The sequence below is a fragment of the Phaenicophaeus curvirostris genome, chromosome 1, assembly GCF_032191515.1.
Source record: "Phaenicophaeus curvirostris isolate KB17595 chromosome 1, BPBGC_Pcur_1.0, whole genome shotgun sequence".
Lineage (NCBI taxonomy): Eukaryota > Metazoa > Chordata > Aves > Cuculiformes > Cuculidae > Phaenicophaeus > Phaenicophaeus curvirostris.
Genome location: NC_091392.1, coordinates 60,026,741 through 60,048,365, shown reverse-complemented (window position 1 = coordinate 60,048,365; position 21,625 = coordinate 60,026,741). Strand labels below are relative to the sequence as shown.

Here is a 21,625-nt window from a genome sequence, read left to right as displayed (position 1 = left end):
CTTTATGGTTCTCCTACAGTTCTTAGGAAGTACAGTGAATGACTACCTCATTAGGTGGACTACCCCTTTGGTTGCAGGAGGTACACTGGTTACCTGTGTACTCAAGGTGTCTTTGGACTTTCTTGCAGGAAAAACATGCTTATCGGGGGAGTGGTCTTCAGTCACAGACCTGAAAACTTTAGAAATCTGAAGATGAAGTTGAATATTTAATTCTTCCCAGCAAAAGATGTTATTAGTGTTCATCAGTCAGCATACATGTATGCAGATAATAAAAAAAAAGCCTGAAGTGTCAGATATTTAAGATTAAAGTTGCTGATGCATTAACAGATACTTTATCACAGCTTTAATGCTCATAAATGAGCACTTGTTAGCTACAGTGTACTGCAAAAGCCTTAAAATATACTTTGTATAGGACCAAAAGAAGCTCATCTCTTCCTGTACTCCAGAAGCACTTCTTTTCCTGGATGATTATGTAAAAATGTACACTAGCTAACTCTTTATTACTTCAGCACCATGAACCGGGAGCCTAACCATGATTAGCTGAAGTAAGACTGTGCAGAGCTCCTCTTCAAATGAACTGTAAAACTAGCAGCATGGTATCTAAAGGAAAGTATTCCTATTTGTGTTTCAACCCAGGAAAACACAGCAAGCTGATTGTATTCTTTCTTTTGAAAGATTTGTAATAGAACATACATGATAAATCTGGTGTCAGCAAATGAACTTGTGTCCTGGTTTTGGCTGGGATAGAGTTAATTTCCTTCCTAGTAGCTGGTATAGTTTTGGATTTAGAATGAGAATAATGCTGATAGTACACTGATGTTTTAGTTGTTGCTAAGCAGTCAAGGACTTTTCAGCTTCTCATACTGGCCTGCTGATGAGGAGGCAGGTGGGGCAGAAGAAGCTGGGAGGAAATGCAGTTAGGACAGCGGATCCAAGCTGACCAAAGGGATATTCCATATCATATGATGTCATGCTCAGTATATAAACTTGGAGGAAGTTGGCTAGGGGAACCATGTCAGGGGAACAAGCTGAGCATTGGTCAGTAGATGTGAGCAATTGTGCTGTGCATCACTTGTTTTGTATATTTTATCGTTCGTATTTTTATTATTTTCTTTCTTTTACATCCTATTGAACTGGTTTAATCTCATCCCACAAGTTTTACTCTTCCCTGCCTACTCCTGCTGGTTCTGTCCCCTAGTCCACTGTGGGGGAGTGAGTGAATGACTGTGGTGGTTTTAGTTGCCTGCTGGGACAACAGTCCTTTTGGTGCTGAACATGGGGCTTGAAGGGTTTGAGATCAAAACAGATTCACTAGAGCATATTAAAGAATTAATATCTGTTAATAATTGCAAGTCAGTTTGTGATGAATATTAAAGTTTAGTGTTAGTTTTTGCAGTTTGCTATGGTTTGCAGCGATTAGTGGTGTTTTGCCTGGGAAATTTGTTATTAAAACACTGACCTTGAGCTTAATCTGATATTTGTGCTTTGTACCAAAGCCATTTCTGTACTTCGGTACCATCTTGTGGAGACAATTAGCAATTATGCTTTTTTATGGAAGAGATACAGAGTGGTACCTTTGCTACCTTCCATTGTGACGTTTCCTCCTTCATTACAACAACTTTTCAGCATCTTGAACAGCTTTGTGTAGTAAAAAATACTTCTATTGGTATTTCGTGCGAGTATTGTTTTGGTTTTGTCTAAGGTTAATAAGCAATTTAAGAATTTAAGTGCACAATGTACCTTAATGCCATCAAACTATAAAGAGGCAGAAACCATCTGTCTTTCTGGAGCAACAAGTGGATCCCAGCAGCTAACTCTATTGGAGGCCAAAGTGAGCTTGACTGGGAGCGAGTGGCAAAAACACCCCATTGTGACTAGTCCAGAGGCTCTGTGCATGCTTGGCATAGACCACCTCGGGACAGGGTATTTCGAGGACCTAAAAAGGTATTGGTGGGCTTTTGGTGCAGCTACCTTGGAGATGGAGGAAATTAAACAGTTGTCTACCTTGCACAGTCCCTTGGAGGACCAGAGGACCCTTTGGTTGTAGGTCTAGGGCAACTCTCTGCAGGGATACCTCTAACCCTAAGCGTAACTCTAACTCTAGTGGCTCCCTGCTGAGAGTTTTCCCCTCCCCTCAGTTGTGGGGCTGCCGAGGGTCAAGGAACAACAGGTGCCAATTGCTACCACAATGGTGCATCAGTGGCGACATCGCACTGAACAAGACTCTCTGATACCTATTCATAGGCTGATTTGTCAACTGGAAAGCCAAGGAGCGATCAACAAGACTCGGTCACCTTTTAACAGCCTGATTTGGCCAGTGTAAAAGCCTAATGGTGTGTGGAGACTTACAGTAGATTATCATGGCCTGAATGAAATCATGCGCCACTGAGTGCTGCCACATGGGACATGCCAGAACTTCCATATCAACTGGAGTCGCATCATCATGTGGGGCAATATAGCAGAAGTTGGTTTTGAGAAAGGAAAGAAAATAGTCAAAATCCTTCTGGAACTTGGTTCTGCCATAAAACAGTTAAAGCCAAAGGACCTGCACAGGAGATCCAATTTTTAGAAATAAAATGACCAGGTGGACATCATCAGATCCCAATGGATGTAATCAACAAAATAACAAGTATGTGTCCACCAACTAGTAGAAAGGAAACACAAGCTTTCTTAGACATTGTGGGCTTTAAAGAATGCATATTCTAAATTATAGTCTTGTTGTAAGCCCTCTCTATGAAGAGACCCAGAAGAAGAATGATTTCAAATGGGACCCTGAACAACTAAAAGCTGTTGAACAGATTAAAAGGGAGATACTTCATTCAGTAGCTCTTGGGGCAGTCTGAGCAGGACAAGATGTAAAATGTGCTCTACACCACAGCTGGGGAGAATGGCCTTACCTGGAGCCTTTGGTAGAAAGCACCAGGGGAGACTTGAGGTGGATCCTAGGTTTTTGGAGTCAAGGATACAGAGGATTGAAAGCCTGTTATACTCCAACTTAGAAAGAGATATTGGCAGCATATGAAAGAGTTCAAGCTGCTTTGGAAGTGGTTGGTATTGAACCTGCTCTTAGCACCCTGACTGCTGGGGCTCTGCTGGATATTCAAAGGGAGGGTCCCCTCCACACATCATGCAACTGATGCTACCTGGAGTAAGTGGTTCACACTGATTACACAGCAGGCTTGAATAAGAAACTCCACCCACCCAGGAGCCTTGGAAATGATCATGGACTGGCCAGAAGGCAAAGATTTCAGAATATTGCAAGAGGAGGAGGTGATGTGTACTGAAGCGGCCCCATTGTATAATAAACTGTCGGAAAATGGAAGCAATATTCCCAGTCCAGTGATGTGTCCTGTTGTGTTGTGGGAAAACACTGGGGGTGGGAGGCTGCTGTATGGAGTCCTATATGACAACTCGCAGAAATTGCCGAAGAACAAAATGTATCAAACCAATTTGCAGAGGTGAAAACCATCCAGCTGGCTTTAGATAGTGCTGAAGGAGAAAAGTGGCCAGTACTCTGTCTTGATACTGACTGGTGGTGGCAAATGCCCCGTGGGAGTAGTTGCAGCAATGGAAGCAGAGCAACTGGCAGCACAGAGGCAAACTCACCTGGGCTGCGCATTATGGAAAGGTATCGCTGCCTGGGTAGAAAACCTGTTTGTAAAAGTCTGTCACATTGATGCTTATGTATCCAAAAGTCAGGCCACTGAAGAACATCAAAACAAACAGCATGTGGATCAGACTTCTAAGTGGCTCAGGTGGATCTGGAGTGGCGACATAAAGGTGAACTATTTATAGCTCGGTGGGCCCATGGCACCTCATGCTATCAAGGAAGGGGTGCAACATACACGGGCTCGTGATCAAGAAGTGAACTTGCCCATGGACGCTATTGCATAAGTTATCCATAAATGTGACTCATGCACTGCAATCGAACAAGCCAAGCAGTTAAAGCCTCTGTGGTATAGAAGATGACAGCTGAAATATAAAATATGGGGAGGCCTTGCACATTGATTATAGCACGCTCCCACAAACCTGCCAAGGTAAGTGCTATGTGCTTAAAATGGTGGAAGCAACCACTGGATGGCTGGAAACATATCCTGTGCCCCCTGCCACCACCCTGGGCATTGAAAACCAAGCCCCACGGTGACACAGCACTCTAGAAAGCATCACATCAGACAATGGGGCTCATTTCTGAAACAACCTCATAGACACCTGGGCCAAACAGGATGGCATTGAGTGTGTATATCACATTCCCCATCATGCACCAGCCTCCACAAAAATCAAACAATATAATGGACTCTTAGAGACTGCACAGAACATTGGGCGATAAGACATTCGAACATGGGGATACTCAGTCAGCAAAAGCCACCTGGTTAGTAGTCAACACTAGGGAATCTGTCAATCAATCTGGCCCTGCCCAACCAAAACTTTTAGGTACTATAGAAAGGGATAAAGTCCCTGTAGTGCACATAAATATGTTGGAGAAGACAACCTGGGTTACTCCTTCCTCAGGCAAAGACAAAGCCATCCTGTGGGATTGCTCTTGCTTGCTCAAGGACCTGGGTGCACTAGGTAGGTAATGGGAAGTCCAACGTGTGCCTCAAGGAGATTTGACTTTGTGTGAAAATAAACAAGGATCTGAACTGCATGATATTACTTGATACATAATACTGTATGTTGTCACTACTATGGTTGCTCTATGCCATATTAATGGCATTACAACAACAATCACCCAGATTAATGACTTTGAAACTGAACAAAGCACGGTAATGATGGAACCAGACAAGAGCATCAGTCATGAATCACAACTTGTTTAAGCATGCAATAATCCAACACCACACATCCTCTCTCCTGCCCTGAAGTACTGTTATGACAGATGGAACCCAAAGTGGACTAAATGAACTCAACAGGCATTTTAGAGGGATGGTTTATAGACTAAGGGAACAATATCTGTATTTGTATATCAATAGACAGGAAAAATAGTGGTGATTAACTGAAAAGTATTGGAAAGTGCGGGACTTGCACATGATGTAGATGGTATAGAATAAGAGATGGATATTGTCCTGGCTTTGGCTGGAATAGAGCTAATTTCCTTCCTAGCAGGTGATATAGTGCTGTGTTTTGGATTTAGAATGAGAATAATGCTGACAATACACTGATGTTTTAGTTGTTGCTAAGCAGTCAAGGATTTTTCAGCTCCTCATACTGACCTGCCAGTGAGAAGGCAGCGGGTGCAGAAGAACCTGAGGGGGACATCATCAGGACAGCTGACCCAAACTGATACCTGCACCCTGGTGAAGTATGAGTAGCGGATAAGAGAAATATAGGTGAATGGCAAGTACCAGCTATGGTAGTGTGCTCAGTGGCTCCAGGCCAACTTGGCCTGGAGTTGATTTGCACTTTCCTTCTTAGAAACCATTGCTCAGAGCTGATATTGAGCCAAAGGGTAAGCAGGAGTTGTAGAAATGCTGCTTTACTTGGAGTAGGTCCAGAACAAAATCCAGGAGGGATGGCTGTTGCATGACCATGGCTTACCTATTTTACCTATTGAGCTTACCTATTTTACCAGAGGATAGACTTCACGGGCCTGAACAGCTCCCTTGTCCTTCTTGTTTCAAGCCTGGTCATGAACTCATCTCTACTTGCAAAAATCTTAGCAATTCAGGGAATCTTGCTCCCTACTTAAAAAAGCCATAACACCTAGCAGTGCCGGGAGCAAATATGTTAAGAGATTGATCAGACTTTTCACAATCAGAAGAAAGAGTGTGGGGTCAGTGTGAACCAAGCAATGAAATAAATAGTTTATGAGTCAGCTTTCAACTCTTTTAGTATATTTCTGCTGTAAATGCATTGAAGACTCTGGTATTAGATGAAGGAACAAGACAGAAAAATGATTTAACAAAGGGGAATATGTAGGTGATAGTTTCCAGAAAGTACCAGAGAGGAAATTCTGCAATTTAAAGCCATGTAAGAATAGTTCAAATTTGCAATCAATGATTTTTAACAACCAGGAATACTTTTTTTTCCAGGAATACTATTTATAAAGTACAAAACTGTGAAGGTTTTCCGTATCAGCAGCCTTATTATAAATACCATTTTATTCTGACAGCTTTCTGTAATCATTGCAAAGTCCCAGAAGATGTTTTTTAATAGAAGCTTTCCTTTACCAAGCAGACTTTGCTTCCTACCAGCTGTCAGAGAATGACTAAGACCCTTTTGTAAAACAGACATGCCCAATTTTAAACAAACCCACAGCTCAGCAATGCAAGACAACACACTTACTGTTTCTAAGGAGAGATTATTTTAAATCAGCTTCCTTGTTCCTCCCTAGACTCAACTGCTGTTGACTAAAGTGTGCTGTACCAGAAATGCTAACAATCACCATAACTTAAATATATAAAATCGTGTTTTGATGTTGCAACTATAAACAGAATGCTTTTTTCTTTTTTTTTAGTAATGAATCCTACAGCCAACTCTGCTCAGGATCAGTTCAGGGGCATGTTATATGGGTGCACAAACACTGTGTTTAACATGATGCTACCAGTTTCTGTTTTGGAGAGCTGCCGTCAGTCTCATGTCTTGTTTTTCACAAACGTGTGCTTCCAGGTGACTAGAGCAGCGCAGGTCTCTCAACACAGCTCACTTTTTAGGTATGTTGCTGAGCCCACTCAGCCAGGGTGTGGGCTAGTATCGTAAGGTATCCTGGTAAAATGTCTGTGCAGTGTCTGGTGACTGTATTGGCAGTTGTTGTTTAAAATGAAGAAATGGCTTGGGGCTTTCCATACCTTATTGGAAAGCCGGCAGTGTCTCCACCTCCTCTGTCTTGTTAGGGCTGGATATAGAACAAAGGATGATGCACTTGCAGAAATCTGACTTACCCCACAGCTGCAAAAACAATTCCTCCATTCCACACCATAACAAACTATCAGGTGAAAACAGATAATACTTTGCAACCAGAAAACTGTAGGACAGTTGAAAGAATTGGACAGACTCAAGTGAGTTTTCTTTCACACGTGCTTGTCCACATTCAACTTACTTACTTAGAAAAAGTGGGAAAGACACTCAGTGCAGTTTCCAAGCCTGTAAAATGTGATGCACAGTTGCAGCCACTACAGTACTGGTTTTTTCCCAGTGGAGTCAACATGGTATTCAAGATGATAATGCTCTGATCAGGCACAGAAACAGGAGTTGTTCAACTACTTCAAGTGTTAGTGGCACTTTTTTGGATAAATATTGAGGATATAAGCAGCATTCAGACAAGCTGTAGAATAGCCCACATGAAAGCATATGGAAGAAAGACACAAGCTTGATTTAGGCTTGGAGTATTTGGTCAAAAATGAAGCACCCAATGACCTGCTAATTCACATGAGGAATTAAAACAGTAAAAAAAAAAATCTGAAGAGATAACACTTTGACAGCTGACTTCAGACTGGAATGAGCTTCCTGCTCATTCAGGTAGTTGAGAAGTTTTTAGGCAAGGCCCATCCAAATTTTGCCAGTTGTATGTATAAGCTGTACAGCACACTGTTTTCAAGAGGGAAAAATGATGGATAACCTGTAGAAACTAGAGTATATGCTTGTATAGTGTGTTGCTTTTCAAATAAATAACAATCACTTCATCAGTAATTCATATAATCAGTGTGTCCTTAAGAGGGCACTTCTGTTTAGCAAGCCAGAGAGGCTGCATGAGAACAGGAACAATGCCAAGATTGCCAGGTCTATACTTCAGCACTACTACCTGTACAGTTCTGGCTTTAAACAAAAGCCAAAAAAACCACAAACAACATCATGTCAAAAAGAAAGACAAAATCTTCCAGGAGCAAGACACAGAAACTTGATTAGTGTTAAAGCAGCATGTGGAAAGAAGGCAGCAAAAGGTTGCTTGCTGGAGAGAAACTAGGGAACTAGCTCTCGATCAGCAAGCAGATGGCTTCTTCCAGCAATTCTTGCAGTGAAGCTGAGCAGTCAAGTCTCTCCCTCCTACTGCCATTGATACTTCGCTGTGCACACCACCAAGAGAGATGCTGTATGTAAGGAAACTTCAAGCAGAGTATCTCAGCAGGCGGAAGGTCAACACTTGCAAGGAACCAAAAGGTGCTTCCTTACTTTCATGGTGCCATAAGAATGTTTGCAATTTATAAAAATTTTAAAAGAAAAAGAAAAAGGACCCTGAGATAAGACCACCTCCTTTCATGGTTTTATTGTATAGCCAACCAGATTGTGGTGTCTCTGAAAGAAAGGTGGTTTTTTTTCTACTGTGTGATACTGCACTGTCTGTGTGGTGACTGAAGGGCTTTGCAGAGGATTGGGAAAGAGCATGGAGGGAATGTGAAGAGTGGAAGCATGCTGCTGCTTTGCCTGTAAATACGCATGTGCACAGTCACAGAGCTTAAATGCATCCGTGGTGTTGCTGCAGCTGGCAGTCAGACAAGTTCCTTCCTGAATGGAGTGAGGTACTTGAGACGTGACCTGTGCCTCATAAGGAATCAAGAGAGCTGCTCAGACTGATGAGCCCGGATCCTGCTCCCTTGCCACTGGCTTTAGTGCATGCAGTAATTTCCTTGAGTCAATGTGCTAGACAAGGATGGTGCCACCTGCAATACTTAGACAGGAAATTTCTCAATGTGAAGCAGATATTGTTTCAACACCTTCTGATTATCCTCCAATTTCTTCCAATCCTCCTATTTTCTTTACATTTGTATTTCATTTTTTTCCTTCATCTTTACAACTGCATTTCAGTAGCCACCAAAATGGCTGTCGTCTTATTTCTTTGGTCTTTGCTATTAGAACTTAACTGGCAAGGAGGGGAACTCTTCATTCCTCTTCATATCAATGCAATGTGCCAATTGCAGATTGTTAATCTAAGTGTTTTTCAAATCACTTCAAAAGCATGGTGAAGGTGCAACTCCTTCTACTTTGCACACCCAGTGAGAGATTAAACACTGTGTGGGAGACATTACGCTTTGGTTTTTAGTAGAGTTCATGATAAAATCCAATTCATTGGACCCCAGGTCTTCTGCAATAACTGTGGTGCCTCTTTTGCTTTCTCTAGAGTGGGGACTTGTAAGTACATGAGAAGGATGTGTGAGATAATGAATTGTAATTCAAGTGTATTGTAAATCACGTGTATGCTTAACATCTGCTCCATTTATTGAAATTAAATATGAAGAAAGCATTCTCAAAGAAAGGAAGTGTAATGTAGAAAAGCAAGTGAAAGTGAGCTGCTTCTTTACAGATACTATTCACAGCAATTCAAAAACCACCAAAAAGACTGTGGAGCCCACCTCTCATTTAGAAGAGTGATTGTAGGCTCTGCCACAGGAGGGCAGCATCTACTGATCATCAGTGGGACTTAGGTTTCTACCTGTCTTTGGGGTTTTGAAAGATAAGTATACCCAGTGAGTCACTGAACAAGGGGTCCCACCCCAGGAGGCTTCAGGATGTACATTTTCTTTTAGCGAGATTCTAGCATAATGTAAACTCCATTTTTTGGTCCAAGTGTGGCTTTTGATTTCAGCTGCAGAGGAATCTGAAAGAAAAAAGAGCACCTTATGTACAGTCGCATGTATTTGTTTGTGTGTATGTAACAGCCCCACATAAAAAGAGACATTTTTGCTGGGGGACAAATTCATACCAGGATTACTGTGGAAGCTGTAAAGTACTAGTTTTACAGTCAGCTGTGGTAGTATAATATTAAATAGAATTTACAGCCAGAGGCTGAGGCAATAGCTGTCCGGGTACACTGTAGATCTGAACGGAAAGAAATTAACTCTATAAACTCAGAGCTGCTGAGTAACTGCCAGGTGCAATGTATACAGCCACAGGCATATACTTAAATGCTGAGATCCAATGAAAGACGCAGACTTGTTCTCACCCTGTACAAGGCTTTTTCATAGAATCATAGAATCATAGAATAACCAGGTTGGAAGAGACCCACCAGATCATCGAGTCCAACCATTCCTATCAAACACTAAACCATGCCCCTCAGCACCTCATCCACCCTTGCCTTAAACACCTCCAGGGAAGGTGACTCAACCACCTCCCTGGGCAGCCTCTGCCAGTGCCCAATGACCCTTTCTGTGAAAAAATTTTTCCTAATGTCCAGCCTAAACCTCCCCTGGCAGAGCTTGCGGCCATTCCCTCTTGTCCTGTCCCCTGCCACTTGGGAGAAGAGGCCAGCTCCCTCCTCTCCACAACCTCCTTTCAGGTAGTTGTAGAGAGCAATGAGGTCTCCCCTCAGCCTCCTCTTCTCCAGGCTAAACACCCCCAGCTCTCTCAGCCGCTCCTCATAAGGCCTGTTCTCCAGCCCCTTCACCAGCTTCATTGCTCTTCTCTGGACTCGCTCCAGAGCCTCAACATCCTTCTTGTGGTGAGGGGCCCAGAACTGAACACAGGATTCGAGGAGTGGTCTCACCAGTGCCGAGTACAGAGGGAGAATAAGCTCCATACAGAGGGAGAATAACCTGATTGCACTGTTGCTACACTGCTCTCCAATAAGACAGGGCTGTGTACCTGTTTGTTTTGTTGGAAATATAAAAATTAAATCATATTTTGATTAAAACATACAGTCCAGGCCTCTTTTCCCTCCTTATTATGGAAGCGGCTCTAGCAGTTTTCTCAAACAAAGGGAAAGTCACAAAGGCAAATCAGTCGTCCTGGCTCAGACACACTGTCAACTCCCTGAAGTTGACAGCTGTGGCCTTTAACCCTCTGCATGTACAAACCTCAGTCTCTGGGCAGGTCTTAAATCGAAACTTCTGCAAAATCCTCAGCAGAGTAATTTTTGTCTCCAGCAAACCCATCTTCATGCCAATGCAGCCACGGGGTCCTGCCCCAAAGGGCAGATATGCAAAGGGATGCCGTTCCTTTTTTGCCTCCTCTGTAAACCTAGAAGGTACAGAGATGGAAACTGTTTCAAGAAATGCTTTTAGCTCTTTTGATCCTGATTAGGTGTTTTTCATTTACATCTCATAAAGCGGTTCTTTCAGTTGGTGTTAATGGGCAGGTCAAAGGGACTATTGACAGATTATGTCCTGATGGGGCTGACACCCTTAAGTAAACAGATAACTGATCTGTGGCCATCATCCTTTGTCAGATTCCAGGAGAAGACTGACATCAGTATTACTTCCAGTATATCTTTAATGAATTGCCTTCATTTGACGACCACACTTGGAAGGAGGATAACTTCAGGTGCAGATATGCAGGCTGTGTAGACCTTTGCATGTACTAGGGAGAGACCACAGCTAAAAGGAAACTAACAGGCTGCAAGGTGAGCTAACTAGAAGTAGCAACTATGCTTCCCTGTAGTGCCCCATAGATGCGGATCAATGGGAATTTCTCTTTGAGGCTTGCAAGGGGAGATGAGATCTCATGGGGTTGGACAGGCCAAGGAAAGCAGTTACTGCAATTCAGTACAGCCCTTCTTTCTGCTCTTGGCCCAAAGGGACTAAGTCCCAAGCTGGGAAACACTGAAATAGCAGACAGTTCTGTTCTTAGAGCTGAAATAGCTCAGTTCAATTGGAAAGACTGATTAATGTGGCAGTCTGTGTATAGATCTGCATCAACCAGCTGGCTTTAAAATACTTAAGTAATCCATTAGAAATGAGCCTTTTTTTTTTCTTGTTTTTCCCCTCACAATGAAGGTCACAAAATTCCTATTTGAACAGCAGTCCAAAGAGAAAGAAGTGAGATCTGTTTGCCAACATCTGCAAAGATGGATGTATACTGGTCAGAATATATACAGACAAGAGTAGAGATACTGAGTCAGTACAAGTTATTAGGGCCAATGCACAATAAACAAGGTGATGCTCATCCTGGCCTGTGCTGAATCACTGCTCGGAGCGGTTCCTTAAAACAAGCAAACCTTTACAGAGATGGCATTACCCTGGAAATCTACATGGTCCTCTCATGTCATCAGGTATTTGGAGCTGTTCTGGCAGTACAGAACTACTTTACGTTCTGTATGCAGACAAACATTCTGTCCTCCAGGTATATGTTTATCCCAGATAATCTCTTATCTGTTTGGATACAGTCTGCAGGAACTTTAGACTGCTAAGGCCCAGAGAACTCACGCAGTGTAGAAAGAGATGCATGGTAACACAGTCTATTTTGAGGTTTAGAAAAAGAATTATACTGTGTATTTCTGCTAAAATCATACTCAAAGAGTCTAAATAAGATTGGGATACTCCTGCAGAAAGTACTACAGAAGACTGTAATCTGAGATTGAAGGACCATTAACTCATGTATTGAGCACTGTTGCATATCCCAGGCAAGCAGGTTAATGCTATTCCTGCTTTGCCTACCCTCATATATCATTCTGGTAAATTTAAAGTCTTTTGTATTATTCCTGAGGCAGACTTCAAAATACTAGAGAAAAAAGGCTGTAGCTGAATTAATTTATTTTTTGTTAAGCTCTTATTTTATAATTCTTAGTAACATCGCCAACTGATGCAAGCTGGGGGGAGTGTCAGCAATTATGCTTCATTCCTCAGGGAAATTTCAATGGGAATTAATCTCAGATTCGTAACAAACAGCACTGTACAAGTCAAGGGGACTGCTGTCCCCACTATCCATTTTACCCTGTGATGCGCTTTCATACTACTGTTAAAGAGATGAACAAAAAACTAAGACAGCATTTCATGTTCCTAACCCCACTCCCCACCCCCAGCTTCCAGTTATTGCTAAGATTCCTCCCCAACAAAAGCTCTGGGCATCCCTAATCCCAACAAAGCTTTTCTTCATGGCCTAAGGTGCCTGACAGAACTCATGCCAGGATTTGCTTCAGAAGGAGCAGTGGGCAAAAACACCTGCACCGTGTATGTGTTGTCTCACTGGCAAAGATGGTTTTGGGCTGTCTGCCTCACACCCAGGTGTTTGTGGAACATGCAGTTTTTTCTTAGTAGACTTTTCAGTACAGTGATAGCTTAAAATGCAGCTGCCCACAGAATAGCTTAAAATGTAGCTGCCCACAAAAGTAAATTGTCCTTCCACACAACACCACATCAGCTGAAATGCTCCCTGTAAGCTCAACTCAGCATCTGTAAGATAGGACAGGTAACAAAAACAACGACTTCACAGTGCCTCCCCTCAACTGAAGAGAATAAATGCTCCATGTGAAAGTATGACTTGCCAAGCAGAGCTATGAACCCAGGATCCTAAATTATGGAGAGAGAGTAAATTCCCAGTGGGAGATGGGATGGGTTTCCCACTCACAATGTAACCACATCATTACAAGATCTCAAGTGAAAAGGGTGCTCTAAACCAGCCAGGATCTGCATGATTTTTCTGGGTACCTTCATGCCAATGAATATATTATCTCACTTCAGAATTTCTACATCCAGTGACAACACTATTTGCAGCAACCAATTTGGAAAACAGCTCTGAAAACCTCTGCCACATTTTAACCTTGGCCAAACCTCATACACTCTGTGGGAGGCACCACTATCATCACTTGTCTAATTTGGTAGAAAGAACATATGTTATGATCTAAATTGAACTGTGCTCCTCTTGGTGGAAATCCTGCTTCGAGTGAATAGTGGATGACTGGCTAAGAAGGAGCAGCAGGTTCTCGTGTCTCCACTGGACAGGTTGGAGTCCTGTGCCCACCCTAATGAATGAAACAGTGTTCAAGGCAGGTTTGATTTAAACAGGCTCAAATAAGGACACTAAGAATGGAAAGCATTATTCCGCATACCTCTCAGGAATGAACTTCTCAGGCTCTGGCCAGAACTCAGGGTTGTGGTGGAGGTGTCCAACTGCTGTTTCAATGACAGCCCCAGCAGGAATATGCTGCCCCAGCACTACACAGTCTTTAGCTGCCTCGCGAGTGAATCTGCAAGAGTAAGTGTCATGTATCCCAGATGATTTATAAAGGTAAATACAGCACGAGGAGTCATAAAAGTCAATCCTTCAGATGGACCTGACCCTGAAATTTCAGGAGTAATACTTACCCAGTAGGTAAATACAGAAACCCTTGCTGATGCTAATGTAGTCTCAGGTTACACTAATCTACACCTAGAAACATACAGCTCCAACCCAGCTGGCTAGCTTTTGCCCTTTTCACAGTAAAGCATTTCTGGTGGCTTATAATTTTTCAAAATGTTAACTGTTAAACTGCAATTTTTCTGCTAATGTTCACTTTAGACTCAAAGTTTTATGAAAACTGCAGGTGAAATATGTCAGTCATCTCTAGTAACAGGCAGAAAGAGTATGCTGGCTTGTTTTCAGTAAAAATTTATATCAAATATAGTTTTGAGTTTGTTTATTTGAGAAGCTCCCTTATGCTGGGACAGCACCTGAAACTTATCAAGGGATGGTTTCAATATTAGAGCTAAGTGTTCTGCTGCTGCTACAAAAAATACAACCAATTCTTAAGCCTTGGAAAACTGCATTTCACATACACTCATCAAAGATAAGCATGACATTAGCAAAACTCTCCAGTTTCCTCCCACCCTGTGGTGACAGGTGACAGAGTAGGATTGTCCTTAGTAACCTCATTGTGACAAGAAGACTAAGAAAAGCTGCCTGCAGAGCTGAGCTTGGGTCTGTAAACCTTGTAAAAAATGGTGTGTGGGTGTGCATGCACAGTGGCTGATCCTGATAGAGATCTTTCTGTGCCTAGGTGGTCGCTATAGATCCCAAATCCGCCCAGACCCAGGTGAGTGCCCTGCTATCTCAGTCTAGGAGCTATTCCCTGGGAGCAGCTGGGAGGAGTGAGACAACGTGCAGAGGCTCCCTTGCTGCTCCCTGTACTGTGCCTAAAAAGTTGAATAAAGATTTCAGCTTCAGAGCTGTCAGTCTGGTATCATTACAGGAACACATTCTTTCCTCGCTGTCACCCATCTCTGTCTTTCTCACAGACAAATAAATAACTGAGGCTCGAAACCTGGAACAAAACACTGGCATGCTAAACAACACATTGACAAGCCATCCTTCTCATCTCTACATGAAGTTAGTGATCGTGGAGACATGAGTTCTGGGGAAGAAAGTTCTCTAGCTAGTATGTTAATTTTTTTTAAAAAACAATTTATTTTGTAACAAGCTTGTCTGCTACTAAATTTTCCCCTAACTCAGCATTATCCTTGTCATAGGCAATTAGCATTGGGGCTGTCCTACCCATTATACATCCATCAGAGTAAAAGCCAGATCAATAAACATCACCAACAATGCTGACCAAAACTTCAGAACAACTTTGCTCCATTCTCATTCTGTTTCCCATCTGACAATCATTGATTGTTTCCCAGTGTTTCAGGTGAAATTCAAAGATGCTTTAACAGGCAAAACAATTTCCACTCGCATACACTATAAAACACAGTAAAAAGCCCTGACATCTCATCCAGGAACAAGTATCTTTGACATTTACTCTCCGAACAGTCCTGCAGATGGTCCACGGAAAAATCTTGACTTCTGATTCTTGGGAACATGTAAAAGAAAACATGACTTTAAGTTTTTCTCTTTTTAGGTATTTGCAATAGTGGGGTAAATTTTTCAAAGGCTCTTACAGCAAACTCAGCTTTGGCTCCTTTCCAGCTTTCTGAATTTTTCCCTTGACTTCAAGGGAAGCAAATGCAACCAGCTGACCGCTTTGAAAAGTTCCATTCTTATCATTTGCATTTGTGCTTGTGATAACTTGGAAATCTGACATTCAAACAGTTTTCTAATTTCTTTTTCATAGAATCATAGAATGGGTTGGTTTGGAAGGGACCTTAAAGCCCATCCAATTCTAACCAATTCTAACATGGGCAAGGATACCTTCCACCAGATCAGGCTGCTTAAAGCCCCATCCAACCTGGCCTTGAACACTTCCAGGGATGGGGCAACCTGTTGCAGTGCCTCACCACCCTCATTGTGAAGAACTTCCTCCTAATGTCCAACCTAAATCTTCTCTCTTCCAATTTAAAGCCATTCCGCCTTGTCCTATCACTCCATGCCCTTGTAAAAAGTCCCTCTCCTTCTTCCTTGTACACCGCCTTCAGGTACTGGAAGACCACTATAAGGTGCCCTCAGAGCCTTCTGTTTTCCAGGCTGAACAATCCCAACTCTCTCAGCCTGTCCTTGTCTGGGAGGTTCTCCATTCCTTTGATCATCTTCGTGGGCCTCCTCTAGACACGATCCAACAGTTCCATATCTTTCTTAAGTCTGGGATTCCAGAACTGGTCACAATACTCCAGGTGGGGCCTCACAAGAACAGAGTAGAGGAGGAGAATCACTTCCCTCGACCTGCTGGCCATGCTTCTTTTGATGCAGCCTAGGATATGGCTGGACTTCTGGGCCACAAGTGCACAGTGATGGCTCATGTCAAGCTTCTCATCAATCAGCACCCCCAGGTCCTTCTCTGCAGGGCAGCTCTCAATCACATCATCCCCCTTCTTGTATTGAAACTGCGAATTGCCCTGACCCAGGTGCAGAACCTTGCATTTGGCCCTGTTGAACCTCATAAGGTTCTCACAGGCCCCCCTTTCCAGCTTGTCCAGGTCCCTCTGTATGATATCCCATCCTTCTAGTGTGACAACTGCACCACTCAGCTTGGTGTCACCTGCAAACTTGCTGAGGGTGCACCAAACCTCGCTGTCTATATCAATAATGAAATACGGTTTCCTTTGTTTTCAGTTCATCAATGCAACTTAGTAAAATCAGTCTTGTGTGAATTGGGGGAAAACTTTCAAAATTTAATGGATGTAGCCGTTAGCTTAGCTATATTACTATAACATTGTACTATATAAGTGCAAAACAGTAAGGGGCCGAATTACATGCACATGTAAACCAGAACTTTCTGAATGTGTAACCCTTCCACAGATCAGGGCCTTAACAGTCAGCAGGGTAACTCATCCACCAGCCAAGAGGCTAGGGAAGGTCTTTGCTCCGTATCACCAAACCTTAAGGCATATGGAAGCAGCAGCATATGGCTTTCTAAGGCTAGTCCTACTGCAAAATGGCTCCATCCTCTAACCTTGGAGGATATGAAGAATGGGGAGGAAGCAATCTTGGCCAATCCATTATAAAAAACCTGCTTTAGAAATACCAGTATTAATGACTTTTCCTTCAATAGGACACACTAAATCTTTCAAATACACAAGCATTACTGATGTTGGCACAGAAATCAAGGACATATGGGTCTTCCAACAGCAGATTTCCATTTTATAGGAATCTACCCTATGAAATTAGAAAGGAAAAAAAAATAGATACCTGAATGCAGGTGGGTACATGCGCAGTGTCTCTGCAATCACCATGTCTAGATAAAGGAGCTCTTGGACATTTTGGTAATCAGGGACCATCTGAAAAGGCAGAAAAACTGGAACAATTACTCTTTCTCACATGGAAGTGCCATACTCAACTCAGATCAGCCTTTAAATAATCTGTTTTTTCACTGGGCATTTTTCCTGAAGAACTTGATGTCTCAACTAAAACAGTAAATGATAAAATTATACAAAAATGTGGGCAGTAATTAAATATGTGTATAACATCCCTTTCATCATCAAAACACAGTGTGCAGCTCAGCTGAAGATACAGTAACAAATGGACTTGCTAGAGTGTATTAAAAGCAGGACATTACAGAGAGTATTAAAAGCTACAACAGAGCTATTGTTTTATACATGCGCTAATATCTGCTTGTTTCTCCCCAAAGACGACAGCCTGGCAGACCAGGAGCACTTTGTTCACAAGAAACAGTAAGTCCTTCAGTTATTCTTGTTGATGTTGGAGCAAACCCTTTGCCCTTTCCCAGTTACAGAAATAAAGCATAGTGCTAGTGATTTGATGCATACGGAGGGGTGGGAGATGGGACTGGAAGAAACGGGCACCTCGATAAGGAACAGCATGCAGCGGCAAACTGCTCTTCTGAGAAAAAGGTGCTGAATTACAGCTCAAATCCCATCCCGGCAGGTTGCAATAGTGCCTGGGGAGAGAGCCCTGTTTCCTTCTGTGTCTCCTTTGTCTAATGCTGCGTAATTTTGCATGGTGGGCAGTGCCTGAGCCCACATTTTCATAAGCCTACAAAATCACCTAGCCCTTGACAACAAGTGGTGGGCACCAAAACCCAAACAGGGCTGTAGCTCTTAAGATTTTGCCCTCTGACAGGCAGCAAACAGACAGTGTGAGACACCAGGCTGTGGATAACCACCAGCAGCAGTGACATGATCCAGCACATGGACAAATAGAGGATTTCTCTCACTGTTACCTTTCTTGTAAAAAGGACATTTTCCCTGCTTTATTCAGTGCTCTCACCAGAGGGCAGCCAAAGTACATCTAATAATCTTATCAGGAAAGCAGAGTTTTGTTATAAATTAGAGCATCTCCTAAAGACTGATAAAATTGGAGAAAAGCACAGACGTCAGACTAAACTAAACCTTTTATGAAGATCTGGGGCCCCTGCCGTTCACAAAGGGGACTGGATTCCATCCTTCCTTTATTTACTACAGCACTTTTCATGTATAATGCATATTTTATTGAATTTTCATGCAAAAACATATGGTACATACTGAAAATACTAAGCAAAGAACAACTCCAGATGGTATGCAGAAAAGGCGTACAATAGAACGAAGATACCTTGCTGGATTAGGGTATCCCACTTATTCAGCACTAAGCTGCCATGCACCATTTCACATTAACTGATCTTTTCTAGGAAGGAAACAGATACATTCTATTATCCCCATTTTTTTGGCTCAGGAAAGAAAAAAAAGCAGAAAGTAATTTGCACAGGCTGAGTAGAACCAGTGTGTCTGCTCCTCTTTTAGGGAAAAAAGATGCAACTCAGCTTGTCAATAGATGAAATATTTTGTCAGTATATGTCAAACATTATCAATACGGGAAGCACAGACTACATCGACAGCCTTTCAATGTTGCTTTTTATATTGCAGTAGTGCCTACTAACTCAAACCTTTGGCTTAGGTCGATGGTTATCAGACAAAGGACTATGAGACTAAAAGCCACAAATGGCTGCAATGTCATGTGAACCACGGCTGAAGGCTGTGCAAAGAGCTGTGTTCCAATAATTTGAATAGTTATAACCAAAGACAGGAGGATGATTTTTATTCTCCTTGTTTTGCAGAAAGGGATCTGAGGGCTACCTGATTTCACACGGGAAAACATTAGCAGAGGCTGGAAATGAACTGTGATCAGACTCAAATTTCAGGCCTTCGTGGCAAAACTACCCTTTTGCACAACCACAACGCTTTGATGCAAATACATGCTGTGCTGTGTACTTTTTTTTTTTTTTTGGTGCTAATCTTATATCTCTCTTTCAGAACTTTCCTCTGTCCTCTTTATACTGCTCTCCTGCATCCCTTTGAAGCCTGGGTCAGCATCTGAGTCCTGTCCCTGCAACCCGTCCTGATTTCATGGCCAGGCTAGCAGAGGGAAGAGTTCAGGTTCAGAGCAAAGGAGTGGTGGAGCCAAAAGCACAGTGCGATATGTTCGATTCTCTGAGCCATGGTCTTTCCACTGGGCCTTCCTGTCTGTCTCATAATCCCTCCACTTACTTCTGGAGTCAATAATTAAGATAATTATATGGTAACCTGATATAATAAGTAGCCATTAAATCAAACCATACATCAACAAATAATATAACACTAAATTATGGGAGCTTTGATTTGCTCTTTCAAATAGCTTCTATACCTTCAGGGGATTAGCAGTTCAGAAAACAAAACAAAGGTGCAAAACTAGCTGATTTGCTTTAAAAGAAAATTCCTGTTGCTTACATAAAGAAAAAGAGGTCAGTCAAATGGCAGCACAGTGAACTCCGCTAGCGTGAGCATGGCAGACACATCAGTCATTTCCTACGTCTGACGCAACTTAATTATTGGCACTTCCATGCTTTTAGCATCAAAGTAGCTGGACCTAATTTAGTAGTTGTTTGCAAGGTCTGACCCAGAGCTGTGTGAACTACACACCAGCCAAGTATCTCTATTTAGGAAGGGCAGTTTGCTGCTTTTTTTCCTATTTCAGAGAAAATATTTTCCATTTGTTTTTCCACTCCCTCTCTTCAAAATATTCCTTTAGCCAAGCACATTTCAAAGGAGCTTAAATATGCTTTTCTCCCTAAATGTCCCTTTTTATATCTTTCAACTGCTGGCAGGTTTGCAGGGGTGGGGCGTGGGGGTGTGAAAAGATGCCACTTTAAATCCCAGGGAAAAAAAATTTGTCTACACTGCCTTTTACTCACGACTGGCTGTTTTTTCATTAAGAAAGAGATTCCTTTCTGTGATAAGCAGGGATATGAGGGGACAAAGTAGGCACCACATAGCATGTAATAAGACATCCTATATTTTAATTTTGCAGTTACTGCTTTGCACATTTTGTCTGATGCTTTGTGCAGCCTTGTAGTAGCTTTTCCAGTTGACATGAAAGTGAAATGGCCATGTAACATCTTGTGGCATTTCCCTGTGTGTTGGTTTCATCAGACTGACTTTCAGAGGTAGAGTGGCACACCCTGACGCATCCCAGACTGTTCAATCATTTCTGAGGTCCAAAAAGTGTCTAGTTTGTCCACAAACTCTCCTTCATGATTAACAGCAAATCCCAGGGCTTTATTCCTTAGAAAAGAAGGGAAATTATTTCTTTACCCCACAGAGTATCCTGAGGTGAAATACCAGCAGCGATTATAGAACTGCCTATGTGATACAAGGATGATGGTTTTTAATCCCCATATAAGTTCCAAGAGAAAGAGCTGTCTTCAGATCCACCTCTGCTTTTCAGTGCTGGCTTTAGCATTTTCTAGGCAAGCAAACCTATTTTTTGCCACCACCCTCAGTTAACTTTTAATTCCTCAATGAACACCACAGGAATCCAAGTGCTGACAGGAGAGGTCTCGCCAATCTTTCTGCTGCAGTTTGAGATGTCACTGTTCCCTGTTGCTTGCTCTTCTTTGCTGGCTGTGTTTAGTGTCACCACAGCCAAGTCAGCAGAAGGCAACATATGCCTGCACCTCACTTGCTTCCATATAATGTCCAGTATGAATCTACCTTCGGTGACAATTTAAGACAAGATACTAACTTTCCCCCAAAGTGGCTGCCAGATGGGGCACAGAGTATCCTCTCCCACCTCTGTTTTGGGAATGGTAATCCAAGTACAGAACAGCGAATAAAAGATTTCCATTTATCCTATTGGTCATGGCCTGGTGGTGCTCAGCAGCCAGGAATGAAAAAAGAAAAAAAAAATCGGAAAAAAATTTGTGAGCTGACAGAGCGTGACATGCACCTGAAATTGATTTGGAAGCATCAAAGGCTCCAGAGACCACATTCGTCATAACTATTGTTGCTGAGTCATGGCCTGAGACTGAACTGGCTGCGTTTTCTTGGAAATTGCAATCCAAATCAAATGCCTCATGCGTAGGTGTGACTACGACAAAGTCCATGTCAGAGAGATGACTTGCAGATCTGCTTAAGCGCAGCTGCAGATCCATGAGTTGTCTGTGTACGCATATCTACACAGCCCACATCAGCTCTCCCCCCAAAATGTAGACTTCTGATAGCAATAGGCAAGGAGGAGGTGAGTTGAGAACAAGCCAGCATCATTCCCAGTGACTCTCACCCACCTCCCTCTTTCAAATCGCCAAAACAGCTACTCAGACAATTGCCATAGCTAGGATTCACAAACAGGTCAGTAATGTTACTTGAACAAATGGATCAAAAAG

General features: G+C 42.5%; 1 protein-coding gene across 4 annotated transcripts in view; it reads right to left on the bottom strand.

Moving 5' to 3' along the window:
• Positions 1-7,443: 7,443 nt before the first annotated feature.
• TBXAS1 (thromboxane A synthase 1) overlaps positions 7,444-21,625 on the bottom strand; it is a 243,323-nt gene continuing 229,141 nt past the window's right edge. For all 4 annotated transcript variants that reach the window (XM_069859253.1, XM_069859226.1, XM_069859244.1 and 1 more), the window contains 4 exons: positions 17,182-17,270; positions 13,691-13,828; positions 10,722-10,884; positions 7,444-9,526 (listed from right to left, as the gene is read on the bottom strand). In XM_069859253.1, the coding sequence (XP_069715354.1) occupies positions 9,452-9,526; positions 10,722-10,884; positions 13,691-13,828; positions 17,182-17,270 (465 nt within the window). In that variant the 3' untranslated portion in view covers positions 7,444-9,451. The remainder of the gene's footprint in view (positions 9,527-10,721; positions 10,885-13,690; positions 13,829-17,181; positions 17,271-21,625) is intronic.